The sequence below is a fragment of the Anopheles marshallii genome, chromosome 2 (genome assembly GCF_943734725.1).
Source record: "Anopheles marshallii chromosome 2, idAnoMarsDA_429_01, whole genome shotgun sequence".
Lineage (NCBI taxonomy): Eukaryota > Metazoa > Arthropoda > Insecta > Diptera > Culicidae > Anopheles > Anopheles marshallii.
Genome location: NC_071326.1, coordinates 68460599 through 68487186, shown reverse-complemented (window position 1 = coordinate 68487186; position 26588 = coordinate 68460599). Strand labels below are relative to the sequence as shown.

At 46.0% G+C, this 26588-nt stretch overlaps 2 protein-coding genes across 2 annotated transcripts; both read right to left on the bottom strand.

Moving 5' to 3' along the window:
• Window positions 1–382: 382 nt before the first annotated feature.
• LOC128715570 (sprouty-related, EVH1 domain-containing protein 1) lies at window positions 383–17144 on the bottom strand. Its single transcript, XM_053810479.1, has 9 exons — window positions 17092–17144; window positions 4852–5029; window positions 4601–4769; window positions 2616–2746; window positions 2228–2291; window positions 1976–2142; window positions 961–1193; window positions 626–826; window positions 383–550 (listed from the first exon to the last, which is right to left on the bottom strand). Exons 1-9 carry the CDS (start codon window positions 17109–17111, stop codon window positions 424–426), a joined length of 1290 nt encoding a protein of 429 aa, XP_053666454.1. The 5' UTR covers window positions 17112–17144; the 3' UTR covers window positions 383–423.
• Window positions 17145–21610: 4466 nt separating this feature from the next.
• On the bottom strand, window positions 21611–26189 carry LOC128706839 (7SK snRNA methylphosphate capping enzyme bin3). The gene is made up of 4 exons (XM_053801781.1): window positions 23208–26189; window positions 22910–23128; window positions 22675–22821; window positions 21611–22360 (listed from the first exon to the last, which is right to left on the bottom strand). The coding sequence occupies exons 1-4, from the start codon at window positions 26187–26189 to the stop codon at window positions 21611–21613; spliced, it is 4098 nt and encodes a 1365-aa protein (XP_053657756.1).
• Between the last annotated feature and the right edge of the window lie 399 nt (window positions 26190–26588).

Sequence of the window (26588 nt, the reverse complement as noted above, 5' to 3'; positions counted from 1 at the left end):
AGCGCGCTGTGGTATTGGTGTTTTCTGCCTTACAGACTGCAATGCCTCGAGGCGCTTTCAACCGCTCACAAACCCCTCCACTTCCCCGAGATGGGGATGAAAAGCTTACAGATTCTTTTCGTTATCACTACGATCAACGGGTTGAACGGGAAGAGATTTTCTGTCTGTATGTGTATCGGGGCGCCGTTATCCTTTAAAGGGGCGCGGATTGTTATATCTATTTTAATGCTGCACCAAGTTGATCTATTACTACGTTCCTTGTCCTACTTTCTCTGTTGTCGAGCTGCTCACTGTGGCGTTTATCTACATAAAAAAAAACGCAAAATTCCATTTTCATAAAATAAATCAGTTACACCAAACTCACAAACACACTTACCAATCTAGCCGATTAATACTTGTAAGGTTGATGATTTTGATCGGATGTCAAATTTGTGGTTTGTGCTTGCCACCGCACAACCGACACGAAACGCCGATCCAGTGGCAAGCACGCAGTGGCGGATAGCACCAAAGGCATGGCACCAGCAGGGAAAGTAAAGCCAAACCGATCCACCTGCGGAATGAAAAAGTGTTTCGGATAAGTCAGTTTTCTTAAAACGTGGCATATTTGCCCGTTCGCTATCCGTACCGCTTCGTACAGCCAGACTCGCCGGTGCACAGGCACGGATGTGCTGCTGTTTCACCCTCCGAGTCCTTCATGCAGTGGTACAGCATGCACCGGGCGCACGGCATCCCGGACACGTTCTCGATCGCTGTCCGGATGCAATCCGGCGCATAGTCGCACGAACCCTTATGATTCCACTCATCGTTGTAGAACTCCTGGCAGTATCTGTGGATTGACAAAATGCATTGTTTCAATTAGATTGTCAGTTCAAATACTTAATATGTGATGTGTCTCGTCTCGACACTAAGCACGAAGTGAAGTGGTCCCAGTGTTTGTTTGTAAAATTCTGTTCCCGTTACCTGCACCGTAGTCGAGTCTTGATGAGCGTTCCTTCCTTCATGATGGGCGGTACGGAGGTTGCCCCTGCATTAGCGGCAGCGTCCAGGGCGTTCCGTTTCTTGAGACTCGAGGTCGAATCGCGCCGCCCGCCGATGAGGGAGCCGCCGATCGGTGGTTCTTCGATGACCGGATAGTTATAGTCGTGCACCTTCAAGTGATAGAAATTATACTTTAGCTTGATGTCGCACGGCTGCTGCACCGGCAGGAGAGGTCGTTCAGCATCGACGGATAGGAGACGACGGGATGCATGATCGATTTCGTATTCCCCGTTGCCGTATAAACGATCGACGATTATTCCCATTAACACAAACATACACAACATACACAACACATTTGGTTTGTTTTTTCGTTTTTGGTTTCGGTAATGCGTTTTGTCGAAGTGGGTTGTAGGGTGGATAGCATGCACGAAGAAAAAGAGAAAAACTATTATAGACAACCTGTTTACGTGCCTTTCCCCAACCCCGCGCACGTTGTGCCACGAAGGAAGTAGAACAGTTTAATCAAATTAAAAAATAGCCTCTGATTAAGTCACTCTTCACTACCAAGCGCTCCCCGAGGGGCGATATTTTTCGATTAAATAACGTTACTGATTCCGTCTCTGGTTCCGTCACAAGAACGATGTTCACAGTGGTCGAAAAAGCTATCGATTCATGGTAGTTCTCGCCGAATGAACCCGATGGGATCTGTGTAACACTGGATGATCGATTTTTGGTGTGACAATTTCATACTATTCTGAGCGAGATGAACTCTGCTACATTGAACCATCTCTCATACCTGTTTTTTGTTTCTTTTTCCTAAACTATATTTGCAAATCAATCGGTTCTACACTTTCTACATGACCTTTGCTAATGTTTCTATCCTACGTGAACACGGCACAAACTGCATTGCGATATGAAACAAGGATAACAAAACCCTCCCTCATGAATACCTCCTCCATGCTGGAAGACTAGGGAAACCCTGGCTAGGGATACTTACGTCGGTTATCTGAACGTACGAATAGTTATCACCAGGTACTAGAGGAGTCACTTTTTCATCACCAGGCTTGTTGCTGCTGATCAGCGGTGATGGTTTATCGCCCGATATGTATTGAATACTGGATTGCTGCTGCTGCTGCTGCTGTTGTGATTGTTTATCGACGCTTTCTGCACAAAAGAAAACACACAACAAAGGATATGAGAGCAATGGTCGGTTTGGTATGAGCAGTAGCTAGACATCGGGTATGCTTACGATGGCTTCCACTGCCCTCCGAGTTGGATCGTGATTCCGAAGGTTCAATCGGTAAGTCCAGCGTCTAATCAGGCCCGGTTTGCGAATGATTGTGAACCGCACGGCACAGAGAAAATGGGAAGAGATTGAAACCAGTTCGGTTAGAATACGGTTCGAATTGTTCGCCGTGTCGCTCGTCCGGCCCTTGTGGGTGTACCAGCTTATGTGTCTTATTGTTGTTGTTGTTGCTAACCGTCCGGGATAGTTTATTCCTGCTTCCGTTCTGGGTCAACGATTGCCGCCGAATGCGAACCGTTTCTGGCCGCATGGACGCAGGACGACACAGGTTAATGGTGACACCCACCCGGGCCCGGTTCTCGAGGGACCACCACCGCACCGCACCACTTACCATGAACACGTCGTCTTCACCAACTGTCTCATCGTCGTCATCATCGACGTCCGAAGTAACCGCACGTAATAGTAGCACATCCGAACCAGGTGTAGCAGGTGAAGCATTTGGTGTCGTTCCATCAGCCATACCTGTGCGAGATGGAAAGAATGGAGGGAGGCATGTTAAAAATGCCACATTAATAAGATTGTGTATTCTGAACACAGACAGTGCACGGCCAACACATAGCTTACTTAACATTTAACTTAACACAACGAAAACATAACCATTCGCTGGACTTTCGACAAGTTTGCAAAGGGTCGCGTGTTGAACTTCGGACGCATGAGCTAAGGAACATTTTCCTGTCGTGAATTTCATATGCTACGGTTCCGGAAAAAAATGCGGCAACGTTATGTCACACCACGAGCTGCACACGTAAAGAAACCTTCCAAGGACAACACCACTCGTCGTCTTGAAACAGTGAAAGTATTTTTTCTCGACCATTTGGCATTACCGACATTATGTAAATTTCGTTTAAAGTTCGCGCGTGTGTGTATGCATCGTCCAGTTATGCAGTCTTCCGACAGCTACCCCGCAGACAGTATTACCCAAGGGAAACCGTGGGGTCATATAGTTTTGGAAAGGAATTATGCTCGTCAGTCGATGTAATGAAGGGAAAACGACTGTCATCGGACAATGTTTAATCCACTTTATGCTCTACAATTATTGAGCTGTCTATTGATGCACACGGTGGGTGAAATTTTTACCACTGTATCCTTATTTTTTGCAAATTATAAAACCAATTACGTCAACTTTTCAAAATCAAGCCTTAGTTTACTTTTTCGATATTTGGATACGCTTTACTGAGAAATGGAAAATGGAAGCAAGTAAGCAAGTGCTATAGCTTAAATGGTCATGGTCATGGTCAGAATGTTCAGAAATTGGGTTGTACTTATGGGAATTTTTCGCCACCGTTTTAAGCTTCACTATGGTAGCAATTTTGTATTTGTATCTATTACATTCGAGTTGTTATACAATTAAAACAAAAGATACACATAGAACACTAAACAAAAACACAACACAACAACGAACAAAACAAACGGAAGAAACAAAACATCCGTACACAGTTTTACTGATTTATCAGGCCGAACCGGATGGTTTCGACACAAACTTACCCAGCATTCGAGCATGTGCATTCACGATGGTTGATTGAGTTACACCGCAAAAACGTGGGACATTAGTTTGGCCAGTGAGTATTAAACGAAAGATTTCCGATCAAATAACCGCGTTGTGTGATCGTTGCCATCGGTAAGTTCATCGTTGTCATCGTTGTTGGTTGTGTGGTTGCCGAGATAGGTTTTGTTGCGCACGCAACCCGACCGATACACAGTCACACACACACACACACACACAAAACGGGGATACCACAACGGAAAGAAATGGAAAAGATGGGTGGCGTGAAAAAGGAGATAATAAGCAACGAGATACAACAAAAGCAAGCTGTAATCGTTGTGACCGAGTTTTGTTATAATGGAAAGGTAATGTTGATATTCTCTACCAGTGGCAAAAGGATAAAGGACGAGTAGTGATATTTTTGTCCCCCACCCCATTTTTTCATCGTAGCTCGATGGATTGAGATTAAATATTCATTGCCATTCTGAGGCGATTCTGATCCCAGTCTTCCCTAATGGATTCCCTCACCCATCGATGGGGAGGACACGTAGGCCGATAGAATGGTTGTGTGCGTGAATGGGTGAGCGAAAGTGAGCGAACAGGCCAAACTAGCCACGAGTAGTATTGCAAAAAAAAAAACCGTATCCTTTCGTTCTTCACGACCCTAGCTTTTCTACTCAGCTGTAACTGCTCTATCTCACTCCTTCCTTGCTACTGTAAACATGTACGATGCAAGGGACATCCGTATGCTCATCATCTTTCGCTCTGCTCGCTTCACACGTGTGCGTGTCAGTGGCATTGAGGACTGGCCATGTGTCGTGTGCTATGCTCACCATCAATGAGGTCATCGTAGGCACGGATGATTCCCTTGTCGAAAGCCCTCGCATCGGCGGCCGTCTGAAAGGTGAGCCCGTTCCGTTGCTTTCCAGCGCGCCAGTGATGAAAGGTAGGCATGACTTTGAAGTACTGCAAGTCTCTATTAATAACACAACTTAGTATAACCTAAAATTAGAGAACGGAAGCGACGTACGTTAATGAATCGATATCGAGTGTCGTGAGGGGATATGACCGGTGAGAAACTTACGGTTTGGTCAGATATTCTTTGCCCGTAGATAATGTACTCGTGACCGCCACCGTCCGGTGGCAGTCGGGCGCGTTTGCGGATGGAAACGTTCGCCAGGCCACCGCCTTGCAGTGGTAACCATCCTTCCGTGCTCTCATCTCTGGCCATCACTTGTGCGCGTACTCTAACTAAGAAATCACTGTAATAGGGGAGAAAAATAGATAGGAAACGGTTCATTAATTAGAATTGCTTTTAATTTTTTTCTTGAAAAGTGTGTGTGTGTGTAAAATAATTCGGGCTGTTTTGAACATTTATCAGAAGCTTAATGATGACATTCGAAAGCAAGGCAAACTTTCAACCAATGAGAAGAAAATAAAAGACGACAGCTGTCTGTTCTTGGTCCAAGACGGATTTGAATCCAAACCGAGTTTGTTGTCGCAATGACATAAAAAAAACAGCAGGTCCTCTTAATACGGTGGGAAGAGCTAGAAATAATACACTATGAGCTACTCTTTCTCAGTGAAACGACCATACAAACCAATTAAGAGTATCCAAGAAGTGCGATTCTCGTTAAAACCAATCAAAAGGATGAGAATTTTCATTAGTTTAGATGTTTAGATTCGGTCACTAAAGAGAAGAATTGCTTTCGAACAAGAACAAAACTATTGTATCAATAAAACAAGGAATAGTTAAAATAAAATTCCAAAAGACTATTTTAATCATGTATAATGACAAAAACTGTAGTCGAACTCTCTATTTATACATAGGCTATGCATTTCGTAACTAAACTGGAGCTGTTTTTTCCAAAACTTCAAAAACATCAACCTTGGAACCTTGGAACTTCCCCAACAAACCTATAGCACACACCCAACGCTCCCGCAAATGTACACAGGCCCCGCTTTGCAAAACACCTCCCAGAACTCTTTTAGCTCAATGAAACGTTCCCCACCCAGCGTGGTTCACCTCTTCCGTTCAAAACTAACAAAAACTCTCCCCCGCCCCCCTTCCAACCCTGCCTCGGTTTCCCGGCCACTCCTGGCAATAAAAACTAATGAGAAATAAACATTTGCCAGCTGAAAACGACCGTCCTGCCCTAAGGTCACAATTTCCAAATGCACTTATGCTTCCGGCCTCGCACGGTCGCTTCGCTTCCCCGCCTAGTTGGCGTATGGTTCCATGCCGTCATCAGCGCACCGCACGGTGGCCATCGTCCTTGTTGGGGCTCGTTCTGTTCACCTCATGGCTACTGGCGTCATCCTGGGCCCCAAACATACACATACCCCAACACCAACACCACCACCATCATCATCACCATCATCAACAACAGCTTGAGCTCGTCTTCTCCATCTCCTTTCCTCCGCTATCCCCTGCTCGCTGCACGACCTCGACGGTGACGAATACCGATCTCACCCTCCCCCCATTTTCTAACAACAGGGAACCACATTCCCAAAGGGTGCAGGAGCGTACAGGACAACAGGGGGGAGATGGGTAGTTTCCCCCTTCCCCAATCTCGGGAAGCGAGATAGAGAAAGCGACAGGGACATACGCCACATCGCGCAAAAACATTCCGAAAATAATCCCATTCATTCTTTTTCTCTAATTTTCATTGATATGCGCACTCATCACGCTCGGTGCTGCGCTCTCTCGCGGCACGGTCATTCTCTTGGTCGAGAGTGTAACGTGTTGGTGCGTTTGGTTCACGGTTTTGTGCGTTGTGTGACTTTTTGTGTCACGAACCCGAACCATCGCTCTCTATCCAACACTCTTTTTATCACTCTCTATCTCTCTTTCTCTCCCTCTCTCTGTTGCGCGACCGATCAAGCCATGTGCTTGTGTATGGTGTGAATCGTGAGCACGCATTCGTCCTGTCTTCCTTGCGCTCCGCAGCGGAGTGGTTTCTATATTTTGCTCAATCTTCTAACTAGGGCACACAGGATGGCCGCGGCAGGCAACAAATATATGACATCATTAATAACAAGTGTTTACTATTTCGCCTGACAGAACAACCGTCAACGCTGACAGGATGTGGGATATGGACCAGAGTTCGCTCACCGATGCTGGTCGGAAAGGTGTTGCCACGAACGTGAACGACCCAACCATCACGCTTGTGCGCTATCCCAATCGTCAGCCTAGATGTAATTACCTCTCTAAGGAAGGAGGATTTAAACAAACTTCATTGAACAACAATCAACCCTGCAGCTGTGCTACGGTGTGAGCAGAAGAGCGACCAGGGATAGCACGTAGCAGAAAACGAGAGCACTTCCGTTACCAGGGAGCAGGCTGCGCGCTGTATTGCTTCCTCTTTTATCCGCGTAACCCCCGAAAACCCGTGCTCTGCCCTGCGCCGTACCATTGCTCTGCTCCCGTTTCCCGTCCACCCCGATGCTGCCATGAATGTTTTTCCATTCAAGAGGATGCTAGTGTCAACCAGCGCGGGCCTGCTTCAGCGTTTCCGTGAGGCTCGTGAATGAACCGACCTCACATTTGTATGTACACTGGTGCTCTTTGATAAACACCGTGGTCTCCAGCACATATTGCATGTGAATTTCGAAAGCACCGCGCATCGGCATCGGGTTGGTCTGTGTGCTAGATCGATCCAATTCCATTGTCTGGTGCGGTGGGATTTTTGTGAATCATTTCTCATCAATTAAACGCAAAGATGGATGCCAACCTAAAATGATGGAAAAAAATGTTAACAAAGAACTGATTGCAAACAAAAACAATGAACAGAACAGAACAGGACGGTCGCGCAACAGAGAGAGGGGGAATTTTAAACTGAATTTTTAAGTATGATCTACAAACTATTACCAGATGCCATCCATGACAGAAATAGTAAGTAACAATAACTGAAGCAATCTCTTTGCTTACGTATGCCAAAGGTCAAAGGATGCTACTCTTAACGTACTCTACCTGATTACTTTATTACAATTATTAATTATTAATTATAATTTTTTTTTGTTCACACTCGCCAATTTGTGGTTTTTTTTTTTGCTGACAAAACTGTTTCAAAAAAAAAATGGCCTACTGTGCAAAATTGTCCAAAACTTATCGTTTTGATGCTATAAAAATTATCGTTTTTGTGTTGACGTTTTAATGTAAGACATGTTTACTAAATGCACTAGCACAAGCACTTTTTACATGAAAAAGGAAAACAATACGTCATACGAAGTTGGCGGCTTTTCTGGTGGTTATGAACAATTCCAAGCAAGTTGCATTGTGTGTACGAAAGCTAGTTGTTCGGGCGATTGAGAAGGGATATTCCCATCGAAATATTGCTAAACAATACAACGTCAGCAAATCAGCCGTGGGAAAGATCGTACAGAAGCAAATAAACTTCGGATCCTTGGTGGAACGACCAGGCAGGGACATGAAACCCAAGACGGACTCCAAATCGGACAGCAGGATCGTTCGAGAGGTGAAAAACTCTCTGGTCTGCCAGATCCAGGAAATCCCTCGGCTACCTATTTCTGACAGTAATATTCGTCACAGGATCAAAGCACAAGGTTTCAACAACAAGCTTGCTAGGAAACGTCCGTTCATGATCAAGGCTAAAATTCGCAAAAGACCATGCGGCCATAAGCCAATAGAATTTTGGAAAACAGTTCTGTGGAGCGATGAATCCAAATACGAACTGTTCAACCGAAAGCGGCGGGACCGTGTGTGGTGAGGAATTGCAAGACTGCCACATACAAGGAACCGTAATGCATGGTGGAGTCAACGTGATGCTCTGGGGGTATTTTTCGTGAACAGGAGCGGGAAATCTAGTCAAAATCGATGGAAATACGACTTCTGATTCCTACATCAACATCCTACAGGAAAACCTGGGAGTGTCTCTCATCAAGACGGGCATTGATGAACAATTCATCTTCCAGCAGGATAATGACCCGAAACACACCGCCAACAAAACGAAGACTTTCCTCCGTTTTTGAAAGATTAAACCGATGGCATGGCCTCCGTAAAGCCCAGATCTCAACCCCATCGAGGTTTTGTGGGCGATACTCAATGCAAGGGATGATAAAACAGGTGTGAAAAACAAAGAAACATATGTTAAAGTCTTCGAACACGCCTGGGAATACCTCGACCAACAACATCTAAAAAAATTAGTTGAAAGCTTAAGCAACTGAAGTTAGAGATAGTAATCTATGGGGAGTATCGCTTGGCAAAGGGACTTGACTATAAGCCTGTGTGTTCGCGCAGAACAACTTAGTTTGTAAATAAAGGCGTATTTTCACTAGGAATCGCTCGTCTTACAAATATCCTGGTCACGGCACCATCTGTTCGCGCGCTACTTGCGGAACGCTTTATTGCGCGAACAGACTGAGGTCTAGACCTCTCTTGAGGTTGTTGTGCCCCTAAGGAGGGATAAGAAAAGGAAGAGAAAGGAGAAGCACATACATTGATCAGATCTGCTAAATTATTAGCTTGACACGTCATGGCCATACGTTTCTTCCCAATTTAAAGCAAGTGATCTTGAGGTTGATTTCCATCTCTGTCCACTTGGGCACCTATCGTTGGTTCTTCAAACTCGAACGGAAATGAAATATTCATTACAAACGGTAGTACGTGATTCGGATCTTCAAAACATTTCGCTTCAGTTCAGTTCAGTGTGCGTAACACACTGCGCTACAACAACACAAAATGCAAAGCGAGATCGAGTCTTATGATACGTAAACCGCAAATGAGTGCCCTCGGAGACCTATGAACTCTGTACGGTCCTCAAATTACATCGGTTTTACATTCTTTTCCCCGTTTGCTCCTCAGTGACACGAACGTACATGGGGCTAGCGCGCGTTTGCAAGGGCACGTGATGCCGATGACGGCGTCCTCTTTGCTGTGTGAGCGAACAGTCCCACCCCGGCCCAGCACGGTCACACTTCGTAGCCGTGCCGTGGCCGAAAGCGATCGTGACGCGCGCGAAACCTCTGCCGGGGGCCGGTCGATGGGGAACGTAAAGCGTCACCCCGTTTGCCTCAGATACAAACCAGCGCACCAGCGTTCATTCATAAAACCGTGATCGGTTGGTGTAGGGGCATGGAAGCGAACGCACGGCCATCGCACAACGTCTCACGAGTGACTTCTTCCCTCCCGCACGTCTCATCGATGTGGGCGAGGGCAAGCACAGCGAGAACGAGATGTTATTAATGATCACCATTTCCTGGCCGGTTCCGTTTCGGTTTGCGGTTCGTCATGCAAACCATGCTGGCCAATGCTCTCCCGCTTGATGCTCGGCGAGCTGTTTTTTATTTTGCTAATGCTGCGATGCCTCCGTCGCACAATTGTCTCGTGGCGGCAGCATTGGGGCGTCCTCGGGAGCGGCAAAATTAGCTCTAGTCCCTTAAATATTGCCTCTTCTTCTTTAAGGGATGTTTCCTTCAACCCCCCCCCCCCCAGCTGATGCACCATACCTTACGTATGAGTCACGTACGGCAACCACACACTGCCACCACCCCACAAGGCTGTTCCAACGCTAGATCGAGCGACATTAGCGGCGAGTTATTTTAAATTTGATATTTAATTTCTTGCACAGCTCGACCCTCGAGCCGTAACGAATGACGTCAAAATCTGGGGAGGTCATTGCAGGCCGATAAGATCAAATAGTTCACGATCCGTGCGCCACCGTACCGCTCGCACCATACGGTCGGATGAAATTTTCGGCCACCTCTGCAAGCATTTGCTTTCTTTTACACCGCACCCCGCTCGTGTACCGCTTTCGAGTCAACAAAAATCAATTAAGATCAACTTTGGGGGGGCCTCCTCTCCCATCCCATCCCAAGGGACTGGGTGTTTGTAACATACGGCTGCAAGAATCCCACTCGACAGGTTCGTGCCCTGATGCCACCCCTCCCTCCCCTTGCTTCGGAATCTCTATTTGTCACACTTCGTTATCAATGGTATGTGTGTGTGTGTGTGGGAGTGTGCGTACAGGCCGGGCTGAACTCATTCATGCTGAACCGAACATATAGAAGACAAAACGATACGATCGTTCGAGTCGCGGGTCCAACTCGGGAGGAGAGTACCAATTCACACAAATTAGATACACTTCCCTTTCGGTACAGTACACACACACACACGCGGCGGGGGGAGGGGTTCAAACGTGGCCAGATGACTTCAGCACAGCACTCTTTATTTTCAGCCCATGCATCGTAAGCAACCGGGGTAACCTTCGCGTGACACTCGAAATTAAACTGGACACTGACAGCTACACCCAAGCAGATGGTTTCAGAGCGTAACCGGTGGCGCCAACGAAACGTTACCCGGTACCCGGGTATGTGTAGCAGAAAGTGTGAACATAATCGAAAGCGTCCAGAATGGGAACTATAGAACTGGATATATTTTCCATTTTCTCATTGCACATTTCTCTTTATTTGGCGCCTTTACTTATTAGAGGTCATCGTATGATACAGGAGTTCTTAAAATAGAGCAACGTGTAGCACCGCATTCTTTTAATTTAATATTGCTGCCTTTCTGGGAGTCATCAGCACCATCACTACATCTCTGGTCTAAGGCTTGGGTAATAGCTGGTCGAACGGTGTCATGCTACTGACATGACCAGCCCACTAGACAATGGTGAATTTAATTCGCTACATAGGCCGGACATCGCGCAACTTGTAGAGTTGTAAGGCAAACGGGGATATTTTCCGGGTGTACTAGTATTTTGCGTTCTTTGGATAGAGTCCATGACTCAGTGGAGGACTTTTAAAACTTCTACATTTTCCCAGCTGGCTGAGGAATTTGCTCAAACTGTAGAACCACCAGGAAGGAAAAGGAAAACTCTCAAGGAGGTCTCTTTTGCTACCACCAAGATGGGTTAGCTTCGCTACTTCTTTAAGTTGGCGCTAGAGTGAGCCATCTGCGACTCGGAGGTGGAAACTTCGGGACCATCTTCTATAAGTCAATCCAGATCTAGACACACGGTGATGATATAGACATCCTTGGTTTACAGCTCTCCCCTTTCCTCTCCTTTCTTCAGCTCTCTCTCGTCTCTCGCGGAAGCTTACCAAAGGTTTCAGTAAACCCACCATCGGACAACGAAGTAGACGCGATGGTCATGTCATGAGAATGATATACCAGACGACCGTAAAACCATTTCAGGATTATCACAAGCATGAACTGGAAAGGCGTGGTAGGCGCAAATTGAGATGGAACGGTGTCGTTGATGCTCCAGAAAGCCCGGAATATTGGATTGTCTGTCGACGCCTTTCGTCCGTGGGCGTTTTAAAGCACTCCAATCCGAGGTATTCATTCTCCAGGCATCATTCTCCATCCTACAGTACAACAGACCTATGCATCTGTCATCGGCGTATACCTGTATCTGGTTTAATGTATAGACGATGATCATGTCATACGGAGTTATGAACATGTTTCGCACAAGGTAGACAGACGAACCCATCTCTCTGGAGCAGGTCTCTATGATAGCAAAGGGCTTCAAGAGTTTTCCTTCCATCATCTCCTGATATGTGACGTTGGTGAATGGTTAGGATATCATTTGGTCTTAAGAGATCACTTTAGAAATGTATAAGAGTCCAAAACCTTCCAGAATCTTCTTCATAGTCTGTCACATGGCGGTGAGTGTTTGGTTGTTTATGGAATGAATTATTCTGCCATTGCTCTCAGCATACATTTTTCGAAGTCTTGGCCTGCAGAGTGCCCTATAAATGGTTCCTCCATCACAGTCCGTACGGACTTTGCATTTATAATAATTGGAACGTTTTCTTGTTATTGTTAGTATATTAACTTGATACATATAAGTGATAGCCATGCATAAAATACATATTCAAGTCAAAAAAATTCTTGTACATCGTTCATAATGGGTGGACAAAAATTCTCCAAGGATTTTTACAAATTCTACCAATTCAATCATATTTCCTGGCGCATCCCCATTTTGACCCTCACGTAATCACCCTATAAGCTAAAGCAGTTCCAATTGGCAAAAGTTTTACTCTCTTTATAAAAAAAAAACACGTTTTCCCTACTTTCGCATCCCGAGTACTATTCGCCTGCATGCGCCAATGTCTGGAAATGCTCCAAACTCCCTTTGGCCTAGTTTCCGCGTAGCTCGCAAAGCCTCACAGGGATCTACTTGCATGCGCCGCAACACGCACACACACACCACACCACCACCATCAACAAAAGCACACTGTGTGCCGTGTGTATGAGTGCTTCCATCAATGGCTGTGGCCGCGTTCGTGGTCCGCGCGCATTCACAATCCTTGGCAAACGGGAAGCTGGATCCTTGAATTTGAGCCGATGCTTTTTCATTCCATTTACCCACCCAGCTCCCAATTCGCTTCGGCATTCATCTGTATACCCGTGTGCTGGTGTATGGGTTTTGGGGGGGGTGCTAATTTTTTATTCCCTCACATATTGTGGGGGGGGGAGGAAGGCGAGAAACATGAATTGTGATGCCATCTCGATGACGACACATGCGCGCACATGGACACTAAAATAGAAGCAAAGGGGGTGGGTAAAAAACGACCCATTATCGAAAAGAAACTCTGGAAACAGGAAGAAAAAATCGTTGCTTTCAAGGATTTGGTAGTAAAAGATGTTGGAGAGTGATGTTTTTAGAAGAATTACTTCTGTTTTGTGGAGCATGTCCCTGAACAAAGCGCACATAACACTTTCCGGTACATTCCAACTGCAGGAAGCTTTCGTCAAAAATGCATTCCAATTTCGTTGTATTTCTTAGCTGTATGCACATTATTCCCCTTAAACCCACACGTTCTTGTACGTCTTCGTCTAGCTACTTCCATCTGTAAGCGTTGCCACTTCCAAGTCCAAACAAACGGATCCATGCGGTGTGGTATTGCGTGCTCCCAGGCAAAAGTGAAGTAGAACGTGCAAAAGAACGTTAGAGACGAGGGGTACAGAAAGGGGCGCGCGGAGTTTGGCATGAAAATTTTGGCCATCCACCAAACAAACCGGACCTCCAGTTGCCACGCACTCCTGCTCACTCTCCCTCTTTCTTTCTCTCTATCGCTTGCGACGATGGATGCCCTGCCCGCCCCGCCCGACGACGGTCGAGGTTGGTCGTGGAAGTATGGGTGCGACGGCACACGGTGCTGTCACCGGATCCACATTTTTCTCAATGAAATCCAGAGCACTTGGACGCTCGCCCTTTCTCATTCATGAAAGCAGCGACGGCCATCAACCGCCCCACACATACGGCGATCCTTTATTTGGAACGCCTTCTGACGGCGGCGGGAGACTGTTGCTTTGGGCCTGGATGTGGCAAATGAGCGTAGCTCTCACCGGTCACCATGCATTACTCTCGCTGTGAACTAAACAAAAAAAAAAAACGGATGGAGCGAAAAGCATTCCACCCTCTCTGCTATGCTCACACGTTTCACGCAATCATTTTCATAATCGGCCACAAGAACTCGAGCAAATTTCCGTATGTTTGTAATACGAAACCATATTCGTCGGTAAATACGTTACGAAACAGCACACAAACAGCACTGTAATCCTTGTGATTGTGTTTAATTCTAAATGGTGGCTGATAGCACTGCTCGCGCACATCTCACAGGATGGGACGCCGTTCGGATCGTGTGAGCAAAGAGAGCATCGAATCGGAACAGGTGCTGCTGCGAGAGTCGAACTGGCACATTCTTGCCTTGACCCAGAGCGGACTCCATACGAGAAGAGAGCAATGGTACGCCAAAAGCCCCAAAAATGGAGAAAAAAAACTCCAACAATCGAAGCAAAAAAAAAAAGGATAATCATTGAAACAACTAGGCTGGGGCGTTTATGTGTTGGAAATTAGCGCACAGAAGGGCGTGCGCACGTACCCAAAGCACACGTACACACACCGGCACAGTCCCAATCGCACTGCGAGCGCTGGTAGCATAAAACGCGGCGAAACGATGAATGATTTTCCCGATAGGTTCTAGCACCCCAAAAAAAAAACACACACACACCCACCATTTTCCACCATCTGGCCCCGCTGGAAGGAACTCATTCTAGAGTTTTCCTCCAATTGTTGCCGTACAGAACGATAAGCTTGGTGTGGTGCGCTTTGGAGCCATTGATTCGGTGCTGTGTGCCTCCGGATGGGGCACGAACGTACTGTTCACATACATGCTATTTAGACAAGTGCCGTATACACACTTCATTCACATTTCATGCTGCTGTAATTTAAGGTTTTCTGCGCGCCACACAAAGGTGCACAAAGATTCCATGAACAAGGGCGTAATCTTCTCGCTTTATTCTGAACATAATGACGGGTTGGCGATCGGCGATCTTAATGTAGATCACATCACGTGTTTTACTGGCTGACATTTAATGCCAATTTAGGTTATTGATAATGAGCCTTCGACCAAACAGAGCAAATGGTAAAAATCCCCGATATCCAGCGCAACTGCTAGGCCAACATATTTAAGCGCCTTGCACCACACGTGTTCCAAAGAAATTAACTAGTGTTCCTTTCCCACGCAATATGTTTCTAAATCATAAACTTTGTCTAAAACAGGAAAAACAACGTTACTACCCAAGTTGCAGAAGAAGATAGTCGGAAGTGGAATTGGTAGACTCAGTGGTAACGTCACGAAAATAGCATCGTGATAACCCGAAAAGCATTACATTCCTTTAGTTTCAATTGCGGACAATTGCATCGTAATGAATGAATTGTTCTACGAAGAATTAATAGGTAATACAGATACTCAACTATCTCTTGCTATAAACCAGTCTTTGTAACAGTGAAACACAAGAATTGAAGTACACCCAATAGTACATACGCCCCAGTAGTGTTTACGTTTTGTGTGCCAAACTGTTGTGATCGTCTGACGTCTGCCTTCAGCGTAGTATTTTCACTAGATGAAATGTCAGTGTTTTGTATGTATTAGTGTAGGACCGGTTTCAGGCAGGATGAATAAATGTTTTTGTACCACAAGTCGGAATAGAACGCACGTATGCCGAACGGTCAAGCTGAAACGAGCTTAACCAAATTCACCTTTTTGGAAAGAAAATAATAAAATTAAGCACAACGTAGGGATTGATCGCGAACATTTGGTGCCGTGACCAGGATCAAATGTTCACGATCGATCCCTACGCGGTGTTTAATTTAATTAATTTCTTTGAAAAAGGTGCGTATGTGACACTTCATCTAGTGAAAATACTACGATGAAGGTAGACGTCTGACGATCACAAAAGTGTGGCACACACAAAACGTAAACTATATTCTTCGGAAATTATGAGGAAGATCTGGAACAGGCAGGACATACTCCCCAACATACTCGGATTAATGAGATTGATGAGTGGAACTCAAACAGAAGTGCCAGATACATCGTCTGTAGTGTTGGGTGAATCTGATTCAGATTCGTGAATCTCAATATATATCTTTAAACTGAATAAATGAATCTTAATCTCTATTTCAAGGATTCATGAATCTTTTGAGATTCATAAATGATTAAAGATTTATGACCTCCACGTATGAGCCAACTGTGACAACATACCCGACCTCAGACTCAGAGATCAGAGATCTCAAAAAGATCTGCCAGAACTGGTCTGAGGATGCATGAATATTTTGATAACCGATTTCTGATTCGAACGACTCCTTGCTGAAGATGCATATGAATGACTCTTCTCACTCATTGGCCCAAAGCTATTATTCTCATTGAAACAAGAAATTCGCTAACACAAAAAAAAACTTATTGTAATTGTTTTATTTTGAGCACATTTTCTGCCAATTTTGGATGCACCTTAAGAAGTATCTTGTGTATGTACAACAGCAGCATTATTATGATGTGGGCTAAGTGCGTTGATGTGGCGTCTGGTATTTCTATTTTTTAAGGACACATACACAATAGGATACTCAAGAAAAGTATCACAAAAATGGAGAGCGAGAGTGTGTGTGTGTGTGAGAGAGAGAGACACACACATAAGGGCTAGAGAATCCTGGGAGCAAACCCAAATTCAAAGCCAAATGGAATCGTCAAAACAAGAGATGGAGCATGCCAAGATGCTCTGTAGGCAGATGGCGGAGAGCACAAAACGTATCCTGATTTCTCGAACATCCTAAAAACCATCGAAAGAAAAGACCTTTTGAACACGATAGTGGAGCGGGTTGCTAAAAAGCCTAGGCGAATACCAGAATAACAAAAATACAGCAAAAGGTGAGAGAGAAGTCCTGCTTTACAAAAAAAAAAAAACGGTAGGGAAAACTTTCATTTTCTTCTGATCAGCATTACCGAGCACAGTGAGCATTATTTACATTCTTGTATTACAGTAGTAAAGAGGTAGATCATTGGGATCTGTATCACTTACTCTTCATATGCCTCGGTCATGGTTAGAAATCTCGAATATACTAATATTTTGGGGTAGCAGCACTGTTTTCACCATTTTTGTAACTGTACATGGGCTCCGGAAACCGAGCGACGACGGCGACAACGACGACGATCGACTACGATGATGCTTGCGCAGTTATTATTGTAGTCGAAAGATGTTGGGCGATGTTAGGCTGCTATATCGTGCTTGTGTGATCCTTTATTAGGCGTTCCCCCTCCCAAATGCTAATCTCGCACGAGGAAAGGATGCACTTGATTTGCGATGACGATCGTTGCAGCTCGGCGTTGCAGGACGCGATCGTTGTGTGCTTTCTTTATACCTCACAAAGCAACCCAACAGCCCAGTGGTTGCTCGATGGAAACAGATCACGTCTCGTTATGCTTCGTCGTCCTTTCTACTGCCGGCAACATACCAGTAGGCGTTGTTGCCCCCACGTTGGCTGTTTCGTTGATAGCGCTTTGCTACACTTTTAATACCATACCGTTGACGTTAAAAACATGAGCGTCCATCACGTTTGGGGGTGTAGCCAACGCGTAATGCCTTTTAATTACATAAACACGCACTCACGCACTTGCACTTCCGTTGCACTTTGCCAATGGGGAGACCTTTTTCGGGCAGCTCGTAACAGGACACTCTTTTACCACACCGCACCCGTACACTTCGGGAATGCGCTCCAAGCACGCCTGCCTAGTGGATTGTTTCTTCACAAGCCAACAAAACTCACGGCTCAGCGACTTGCCTGGTAAATCGTAGCCCCAATCGCTTGCACTATTTTCACACGGAATAAATGAAAAGCCGTTTAGTATACAGCCCACACACACACGCGCGCTTGCAAGTACAAACACTCATCCACTTTTCATTCAGGACACACTAGGATTGGGAAAGAAACAGGATAAGAAACAGAATTTACAAACAAAAAAACACATACACACAATTGATTCTTGTTCGTTCTAATCATTTGAATAGCTTCGGGCAACTATCTCGAACACCCTGGGACGCTGGATGGATATGTGTGCGTGTGTGCGTGTTCGATTGACAGCTGAGCTGGGCGACGTTGGAGGAAATTGTGAAAATCCTCCCTCTTTCTGTGGAGCCAAGACTTTTCCCAGAAGCAGCAGAAAAAAACGATGGAAACGCACGCATCAATTTTCACGATGCCAATGTAGGTGGTGGATTTTTGTTCTTTGTTTTTTTTTTGTTGGGAAGGTCGCTTTTGATTTTCCTTGCTGAAAATTCTGTGGGAGTGTGCGTTTCTGAGCGATGTTTTACCCTTGGTCCTTGCTACTGCTTGGGTAAATGTTGTAGCGCTGATGCGTTTTTCTTTGCGGGAGTTTTCCTCCCAAGCTTGTCCAAAAGGGAAACAGCCAACGGCGAGTTGAAAATTATCGTGTGCTTTCCGTATCGCTTCCCCCCTTTAGTAGAATTGGCTTCGCAACCTAATGATGCATACGGGCAGCCTCCCAACGTTACCAGCCTTCGTTGTCCTCCATATGCACGCACGCACGCACGCACTACATCTGTGGGTGAACCGAATAAAAAAAAACAATCTCGCGGAAAAAAGTAAAACGCACCCCTTGCGAGATCGGTGTGCGCTCCGTGAAGATCCCAGGGAGTTCCGAACGGTTTTGCGCTCTGCTCTGCCTTTGTACTGCCCTGCCTTTGTAACAACGCCCGTTCTACAGTCAGCAGAACTGCTGCTGCTGCTACCGTGTGCTATTTTTTTTGCGGTCGTTTCCTATAAGCTGGCAGCCCACAACGACCAACACCACCACACCACCGTACAGGCCAATGCTGGCCAGCAAACCGGACCAGGACACACACCAGGGAAACACCAGGGACACACCAAAACCCGAACCCAGCACACAGCAACGGCGAACCGATCCGTCCGACAGGAACGCTCTTTTTTTTGTTTGTTGCGCTATACCTTCTCGCCGTTCCTCGCAAATGATTGTGCTTCTTTGCATCTCGCTCGTTTTGCCGACCTATCTCTTTCGCTCGTTATTGCTTTCTCGGTATTGTGTACTGCTCTCGCTGAACGCACTTTGCCCGCTTCCGCACACACGCTCTTTCGCTCGCACGTCTCTCGATTTCTCTCTTCCTCACACACACACACGCGCGCGCGCACATATTCAGCCTCTGGTTGCAGGCTGGATTTTGGGGGATAAACTAATCGCTTCTAGCTCCACATCGATCCATCGTGCAATGGATCCAAACGCTTTATCTACTTGCCGTGCAATTACCGTCAGTGTTTCACTGTTTCCACGCAATCTTCGCGTCCTTTTCTGGAATTTAAATCAACGACCCTGTGTGTATCTCTTCCTATGCTAAAGATGACAGCACCTTTCATCTCACCGTTCACGCACTGCCCTTCTCTTTTCCACAATCATTCGTTTGATGTCATACGGGCCTATTCCGTGTGGATCGAAATCTATTCACGACAAACGTATCCAGCGGTGAAATATTTCATTTCATTGTTCAATTATTTCATATATTTATCTGTTAAGTGAAGTTTAATTTGTACCAAATATTTCATATACAGGCAGTCCCCGAGATACGCTATTATAGCGAACCGCTATAACCCGGGAAAAATCCGCGTTTCTCAAATTTCCACGTAAGACGAATTCGGGAGTAAAAACGTTTATATTTCAAAGTTAGATAGTTGACTTCCTGCTCTGTACTTAATTTATTCAGCAAACCAGGCTACTTTTTCATAGAGTGCATTGAAATTAACCAAAAACAAATGTTTTATATGACAAAGTAAGCTATTTTTGACCTATTTTACACCTTTTTGCTTAGATTTTGTTCTATAAACTAACTCAGCTGTCACATTTCCAACAACCGCGTATAAAAGGAACCGCGTAACTCGGGACCTGCCTGTATTCATATTTGAAATATTTCAAACCCTTCATCAATTCACCTACCTCATTAACAGTTTTAGTCATTAACAGTGTTTAATACATACCGGAAGGTAAATGGGAAGAATTCTTTGTTAAAGTCTATACTTGGGACAGGATATCCCGGGAAGATATTTAAAACATGGAATAAAACATTTTAAGGGGAAATAGTTTTAGAAATCTCTTGCCTAACTGCGAAATACCAAGAGGAAAAAACAATAGAGGCCATCATTGTGGTGAATTATACACCCCAGAGCTCGCTATTGGTTTTAACGATTTGATATAATAAAGTATTTTGATAATTTCCACCTGAATCATCTGACATGCGACGATGGTTAATTTTTTAAATTGAAATCGGGCAGTGATTCAAACTATTTTTTTCTTAATTTTGTGTAGTGTGTGTGTGTACTTTGTGCGATGCCCTTGAATATTACCATTGTCACGTCGTTCGTTCTGAATGTTGATTGGATCACAGGGTTAGTTGGCCGGGTTAATTTCTTTAGATGAAATTTTTACACGGTTTAAATACCGAAAGTGTCCGTTAAACCAACAAATAAAAAAAAAAACAATTAAAATAAACGACTATACAAAATTTTCTCTTTGCGAACGATTCATTCGAATGATCCGAACGCAACATGAACGCAACTGATTCATTAAGCACAAATAGTAATATCTTCAATTGATTAACATACTAGCGGTAAACTTTCGGATACTTACATCAGCGCCAAAGGGAATTTTTACTTTCTTTCAAATGTATATTATTTTTTTCACTTTTCACCACACTTCCACAACTGGAAGTGATGAACTTGTAAGCGAATTTTTGTAGTCGTACAATTTAAAATTGTCAACCTACACAACGTGGGTTCTTTTCACCTATCCCTATTTCTACTCGGTTTACGTGTTCGCATAATAATGTTGCGTGTCGTGGCCAAAAACAGAAGCTCTACAATTATGGCTTACGGAAAGGAAATGATCAAAGAACGGCAGTATTTAAAAACTACAAAAGAATAAAACAATAACTGACTTACGATACTAAATCGATTACGGTGCACGAGCGGGGAGGCAGGTGAGAGAGGCAACAAACATCTAACAAAAACAGATAAATACTTCACATGTGTCGAGTGAACCCAATCTTTACCGGGTTAAAGCCTATTGCTATAAACCATTCAAAAATTGGTTGTCCTAATGCGTTTAAATTTGTGCCGTTTTCTATACATTAAACTTTACGTAAAGAGTGTGTGTGTGTGTTTGAATAAGTGGCCTTTGTAGCTGTATCTTGCATTGTGGGCTGTGTGCATTGTGCATTGCTGGCTACTATGCATTACTATCCTTTTTTTTGGTTTTCAGGGAACGATTATCACCTTTTTCGAATGAAATCTATATCACACGGTGTTGGATACTACTAAGCGCGCACAGCCAGAAAAAACTGCAGGCTGCTTCATCTAACCCGTCTATCAAACATTTTCCCACTGGCACAACATCGCGCCTTGCTACCTTTTGTGCGTCCTTACGCTATACCTAAAGCAACAGGTCCTTTTTCACCGTGTGTAAGAAGAAGCGTGTCTTTCGTTTGCAATTTGAAACGAACGATCGCTACCCCCTTCCTACTTGTCTGGCTGTGAGTGCCCGCTGGGAGAATTAGACTGGTCGTCCGTCAGGAAGCTACCAGCCAGTTGCTGCTGCCGGGTAGGCGTTTGCGAGGCCGAATTCGATGATGGTTCCGAGTCCGAATCTGTCGTTGCACCACCTCCACCACCGCCGCCGCCACTCCGGTAGCTTCCCGGTCGCATACCGTCGTAACCGACCAGTGGCGGCAGTACATCGATCGGTGGATACACATGATGGCGCCGCTGACTACCTCCACCGACCGTACCGGCATAGTAATGTTCGTCGTTATCCGTACTCCGAATGCTGGCCGAGTTGGGTGTATTGGAGGCGGAACGTCGGTACGAACCTCCGCCACCACCGCTCGTCGCCAACATGTCCGACGGTGGCGACCAGGTGGTCGAATAAAGCGGTGAGGCAAAACAGTAGCTACCGGGCCGATGGCCGTTCCCGATGTTGTCGTAACTCGGCAGGTAGCTGTCCGTCTGCCGAGGGTTATAGTACGGAGAAGTTGAGGCAAAACCTCCACTGCCGCTACCGCTGCCACCGCCATGAGATGGTGTTGGTGGTTGCCGGTAACTGTAGCTGGGTGCGTACGGTGTCATCGCACCCCAGATGCAACCAGCCGCGGACTGCGAAGCCGTTACAATGTCTGTGTAGATACCACGGTGGTTCTCGTACGGTGTCCCGGGATGATACGTGTCGCTCCACTTAGCTTGTGATGGCGTAAAATCGCCTTTAATGTACAGCTGAGGAGAATAAAATGTAGTAGAATTAGTTTCGCGTTTGAATTCTTCGATATTTAATTAGTTCAGTAATGTACTTTTCAGTAAAGAATTTTTTAAAGTCTTCATGAAGTTAATCTTAATTCATTCTTTCGAACGTATTAATCGAATAAACACCACATCGTCATTCCTTTACTTCTAACTTGAAGTATCTTGAAAGTTGATTGGTCTGCCAATTTCATACTGTACATTCATTAATGTTGTATGTTGTACATGTTAAATATACATTATTAAATGGATAGGAAACAGCATATATCATTCATTTTCAACGCACTCACCAGGATCGGTCTCCGGAAACCTTTGCTCAGATGTCGCGGTATTCCCAGTGGTAAACTGTGACTGAAGCCAACCTCCGGGCTGAGCAGATAGTCGTGAAAACGACTTGGCATGAGCTCAATGCTTTTGTAGTTTTTGAAAATTGTAGGCTAAGTTAAGTAAAAAGAGAATAAAAATATTATTTCCTTCCGACGATAGAACCCGTGCTTAACGCGCCCGCATCCCGTTCACTCGTACCGTGAGCTTCATTTTCTTTTTATAGCTGGCTATATTTTGTGCTTCCAGGATAAGCTTCCCGCCCGGTCGCAGATGGTTGAACATACGCTTGAACGCTATCTTCAGACCCATATCACCGTAGTTCAGATGGATCCACTTCGTTACCGAAAGGCACAGGATCAAATCATACTGCTGGGTATCGTAATTGATCAACGATTCGTCTTTGAGGACGTAATTCATCTGCAAGAAGAACGAGAAAGCGACGTAAAATATAACGCAACGTATTTGCTATGCGTTACACACATGAGCAAATGCTTACCGTTTTAAACCGAACATTGTGCGGGAATTTATTTTCCGTCCGACCAATATCCATTTGAAACTCCTTCCCGCTGAGATTGCCCATGGTGAGCGGAAACGAGATCGGAAAGTACTGAGACTGTTCCGTCTTTTGGCGTCGCAGCTGCTGATGTTGATGGTGATGGTGATGCTGACCGGGCCGCCGTTTCTGTGCCATTCGTTTCCGGCGTCGCTTTTGTCGTAACAAATATTTGCTACCATGTGCGGCTACTGTCGCTACCAGTTCCGATTTTATTTGGCCCGTTTGATCCACCGTTTCCGGTGGTTTTATATCCGTCGCTTCTTCTTGTGCCTGTGCTGTTTGGGCAAGAACAACAGGTGATTGGAGCATATTTTCTCCGGGTGGTTCGTTAACACCTGGAACCTCCGCCACGGCCGATTCCGCAACGCTTAATGGCGTAGCAGCGATAGGAGCGATGGACTCCTGCCCTGTTTGACTAGTCGTTGCGGCGACCACGGTGGTTACCGGTTCACTTACACCCAGCTGTAGTGGATCGCATTCTAATGGAATTGTATTTCGGCCCTCATTCGCCTCCCCACTCACTTCCATCGTTGCGGCAGCGGTGGAGACAACTGTTGCCGACTCGCGATTCGCTCTTCTTCCCTGCGAGTGTCCAGCGTTGCGTGGAATTCGCACGTACTTGGAAAGATTTTTGCGCGCTTTAGAGACCAGCTTACCATCCACGTCGATCCCAGTGGCCGATTTCGGGTGCAGCATCTTGGCCACGGCAATTGTCATCAGTCCCACATTGCACCCAATGTCTAGCACGTCTTTGTCTCGGAATAGGTACGAATTGCGCAAGAACACTTTCAACCGAACGTCGATAAACTCGTTCAGACTGTGGTAGCCGTAGTACCGGTCATAATTACCAAAGTGATAGCCGCTTGATGATGCCAACGCGGAATGCGGCTGTGGAATTGCTCCCTCGGCCGTTCCCTGCACCAGTGCCAAGGGACGTTCCACTGCCCCAATGTCATCTCCGGGCGTGTGCAGAACCGGAACAGAATCTCCTCCGCCAGTTATCACACCTTCCCGCACCGTGCTCGAACCAGTCTCCAATACTTGTTTCGTTAAATCGACCGATGCATCATTACGCTCGGAATGGTGCGCTTTTTCTTGTACCTGACTCTCTTGCACTTGACCCCGGAAGTCGGTGGAAGTCGTGGCTTCCTCTCCGTGCAATTCGTCCGTGTTAGAAGTAGTGGAATAGGTTCGTGTTCGATTGCGTCCCGCATTACCGACCGCTCCACTGCCACCAGCATTCGTCGGCCAGTGAGCTCGCTTCCAGCCGCCCGGCTGTGGAATGACCGGACTCACGATTTTATCCATCGAATCCATCCGGCGCAGCTTGTTCTTGGTGCTGTTTGTACTCTCGCTGGTACGCCGCTTCCGGCCACCGGCACTTTCGAGATCTAGTTTCAAATTGCGCATAGCTTTCTCCCGGTCGCGATCTTGCTCTGTCGCGCTACCGGCGGTAGAAACGTTTCGTTCCGTCGAGGTACCAACACTGGTACCAACACCAGCTGTGTTTATGTGACCCTGCTGAGCTAATGAGTTTCCTCCGCTGCTGGACGATTGGCCCGCGTAATGATGATGATGGAAATGTGGTCCCGCGTCCGTATCCGGTGCCAGTGAGAATCGTTCTCCTGCTGCGGCATCGGCCAACTTTTGACCGATGCCCGTAAAGGAAGCTTCTTCAGCTGTGGTAGCTTCCTCCGCTTTATTGGCACCACCACCCGTTGCCCCACTGCTCCCAACATTCTCCTCCGCACCCGGTGGCGGTGGCAGCTGATCGATCGACAGCAAACCGTCCGCGTTCCGTTCCGTTGCGGTGCGTGACTTACGTTTGCGCTTGTTGCGCGTGCGCTGCTTGCGCTTCATCGGCGAACAAAGCTGCATTTCGTACTCGACCGAATCGACCGGATCGAGCAGATGAAGCGGATCGTTAATGTTTGGCGGTATGATCACTTCGATCTTTGCCTTGTAATGTGGGGGAGTCGGTATCGGGGACGATTTCGGTGTGACCGCGTTTTCCGACTCGTTCTGCAAACTGTTTAGGTTGAGCGGATCAGAAATGTTGCCACCGAGCAGAAACTTTGTCGGCGGTACGATACACTCCTTGCGCGGTCGCTTATCCGGCAGGAAGAATTTCGAAACGGACTGTAGCCGCTTATTACGTACTTCCATCGGGGTAAGGTTCTGCTGCTTCGAATGTTTCTGCTTCTGGGGTGGCATGATGGAGGAGATAGCCGTTCCTCCTCCCGTACCTTGCTGGCCAGCTACTCCCGTTGTCAATGCTCCAGAAGTTTGCTGTTGCGCATTACCGGAGGAAGACGATCCATGTTGCGAATAGCCCTGCTGTTGATTGACCTGATGGAAACATCCGGGTTCCGATTGGTGAGCTTGAGCTTCTCCGGATGCTATACCCTTACCAACGGTCATCTGCTCTTCCCCTGATAGACCATTCGCTGCGGTACCGTCTTCTGGTTTGATCGCTCCAACATTCTGTGATCCAATCCCACCGGTTGATTTATCCTTTCGTCCACCTCTCGCAGGACAATCCTTACGATCTGGACCACCACGACCACGGTATTTATTTGCCTTCCACTTTTGTTGCTTTTTCTGTTTCTTCCCTCCACCGTGTTGCTGCTGTTGTTGTTGCTGCTGCTGTTGATGTCTTTGCTGTTGTTGATTAATTTTGCGATTATGACCACCACAGCCTCCACCACCACCTCCCCTGCCGCTTCCTTCTACGCCACCACCCGTTTCATACAGTGATACCGGAGGCCTTGCCGCCCGAGGAGCGTTGCATCGACGTGTTTCTTCACTCCTGCCAGATGGTGCTCCTCCTCCACCTCCCCCGCCACCAGTGTTTCCACTGGCACCGCCACCTCCATCCGCAGCCGAATCATCTTCTGCAGACGCCACCGAAAGCCCTTCCATTGCTATAGTTTGTAACGCCTTTCTGGACGATATCCACAGACAGGCAGCGAAGATTAATCTACAACATATAAAGCAGAAAAAGATTTATTTTAGCATGACTGCTTATCAATGATTATCCAAATTTTTAATACAAACATAAAGAAACGACTAATGTCAGAATTGATTAATACACGAAATTGATCTTGTACAATACAGTTGAATTCCCACACAAATACCATACCGGTACCTAAATCCCATCTTCACACAACACGGAACAAGCCAGAGAATGGTCGGCGAATTTAATTGATAATCGCGCGCCAGGCACCACGTTCTTCAAGTAAAATCATGTACGTACTAGTTAGTATGGGTTTGACACTTTGTTCAACGGCAACTGGCAATTTGACGACGACAGACTTCTTG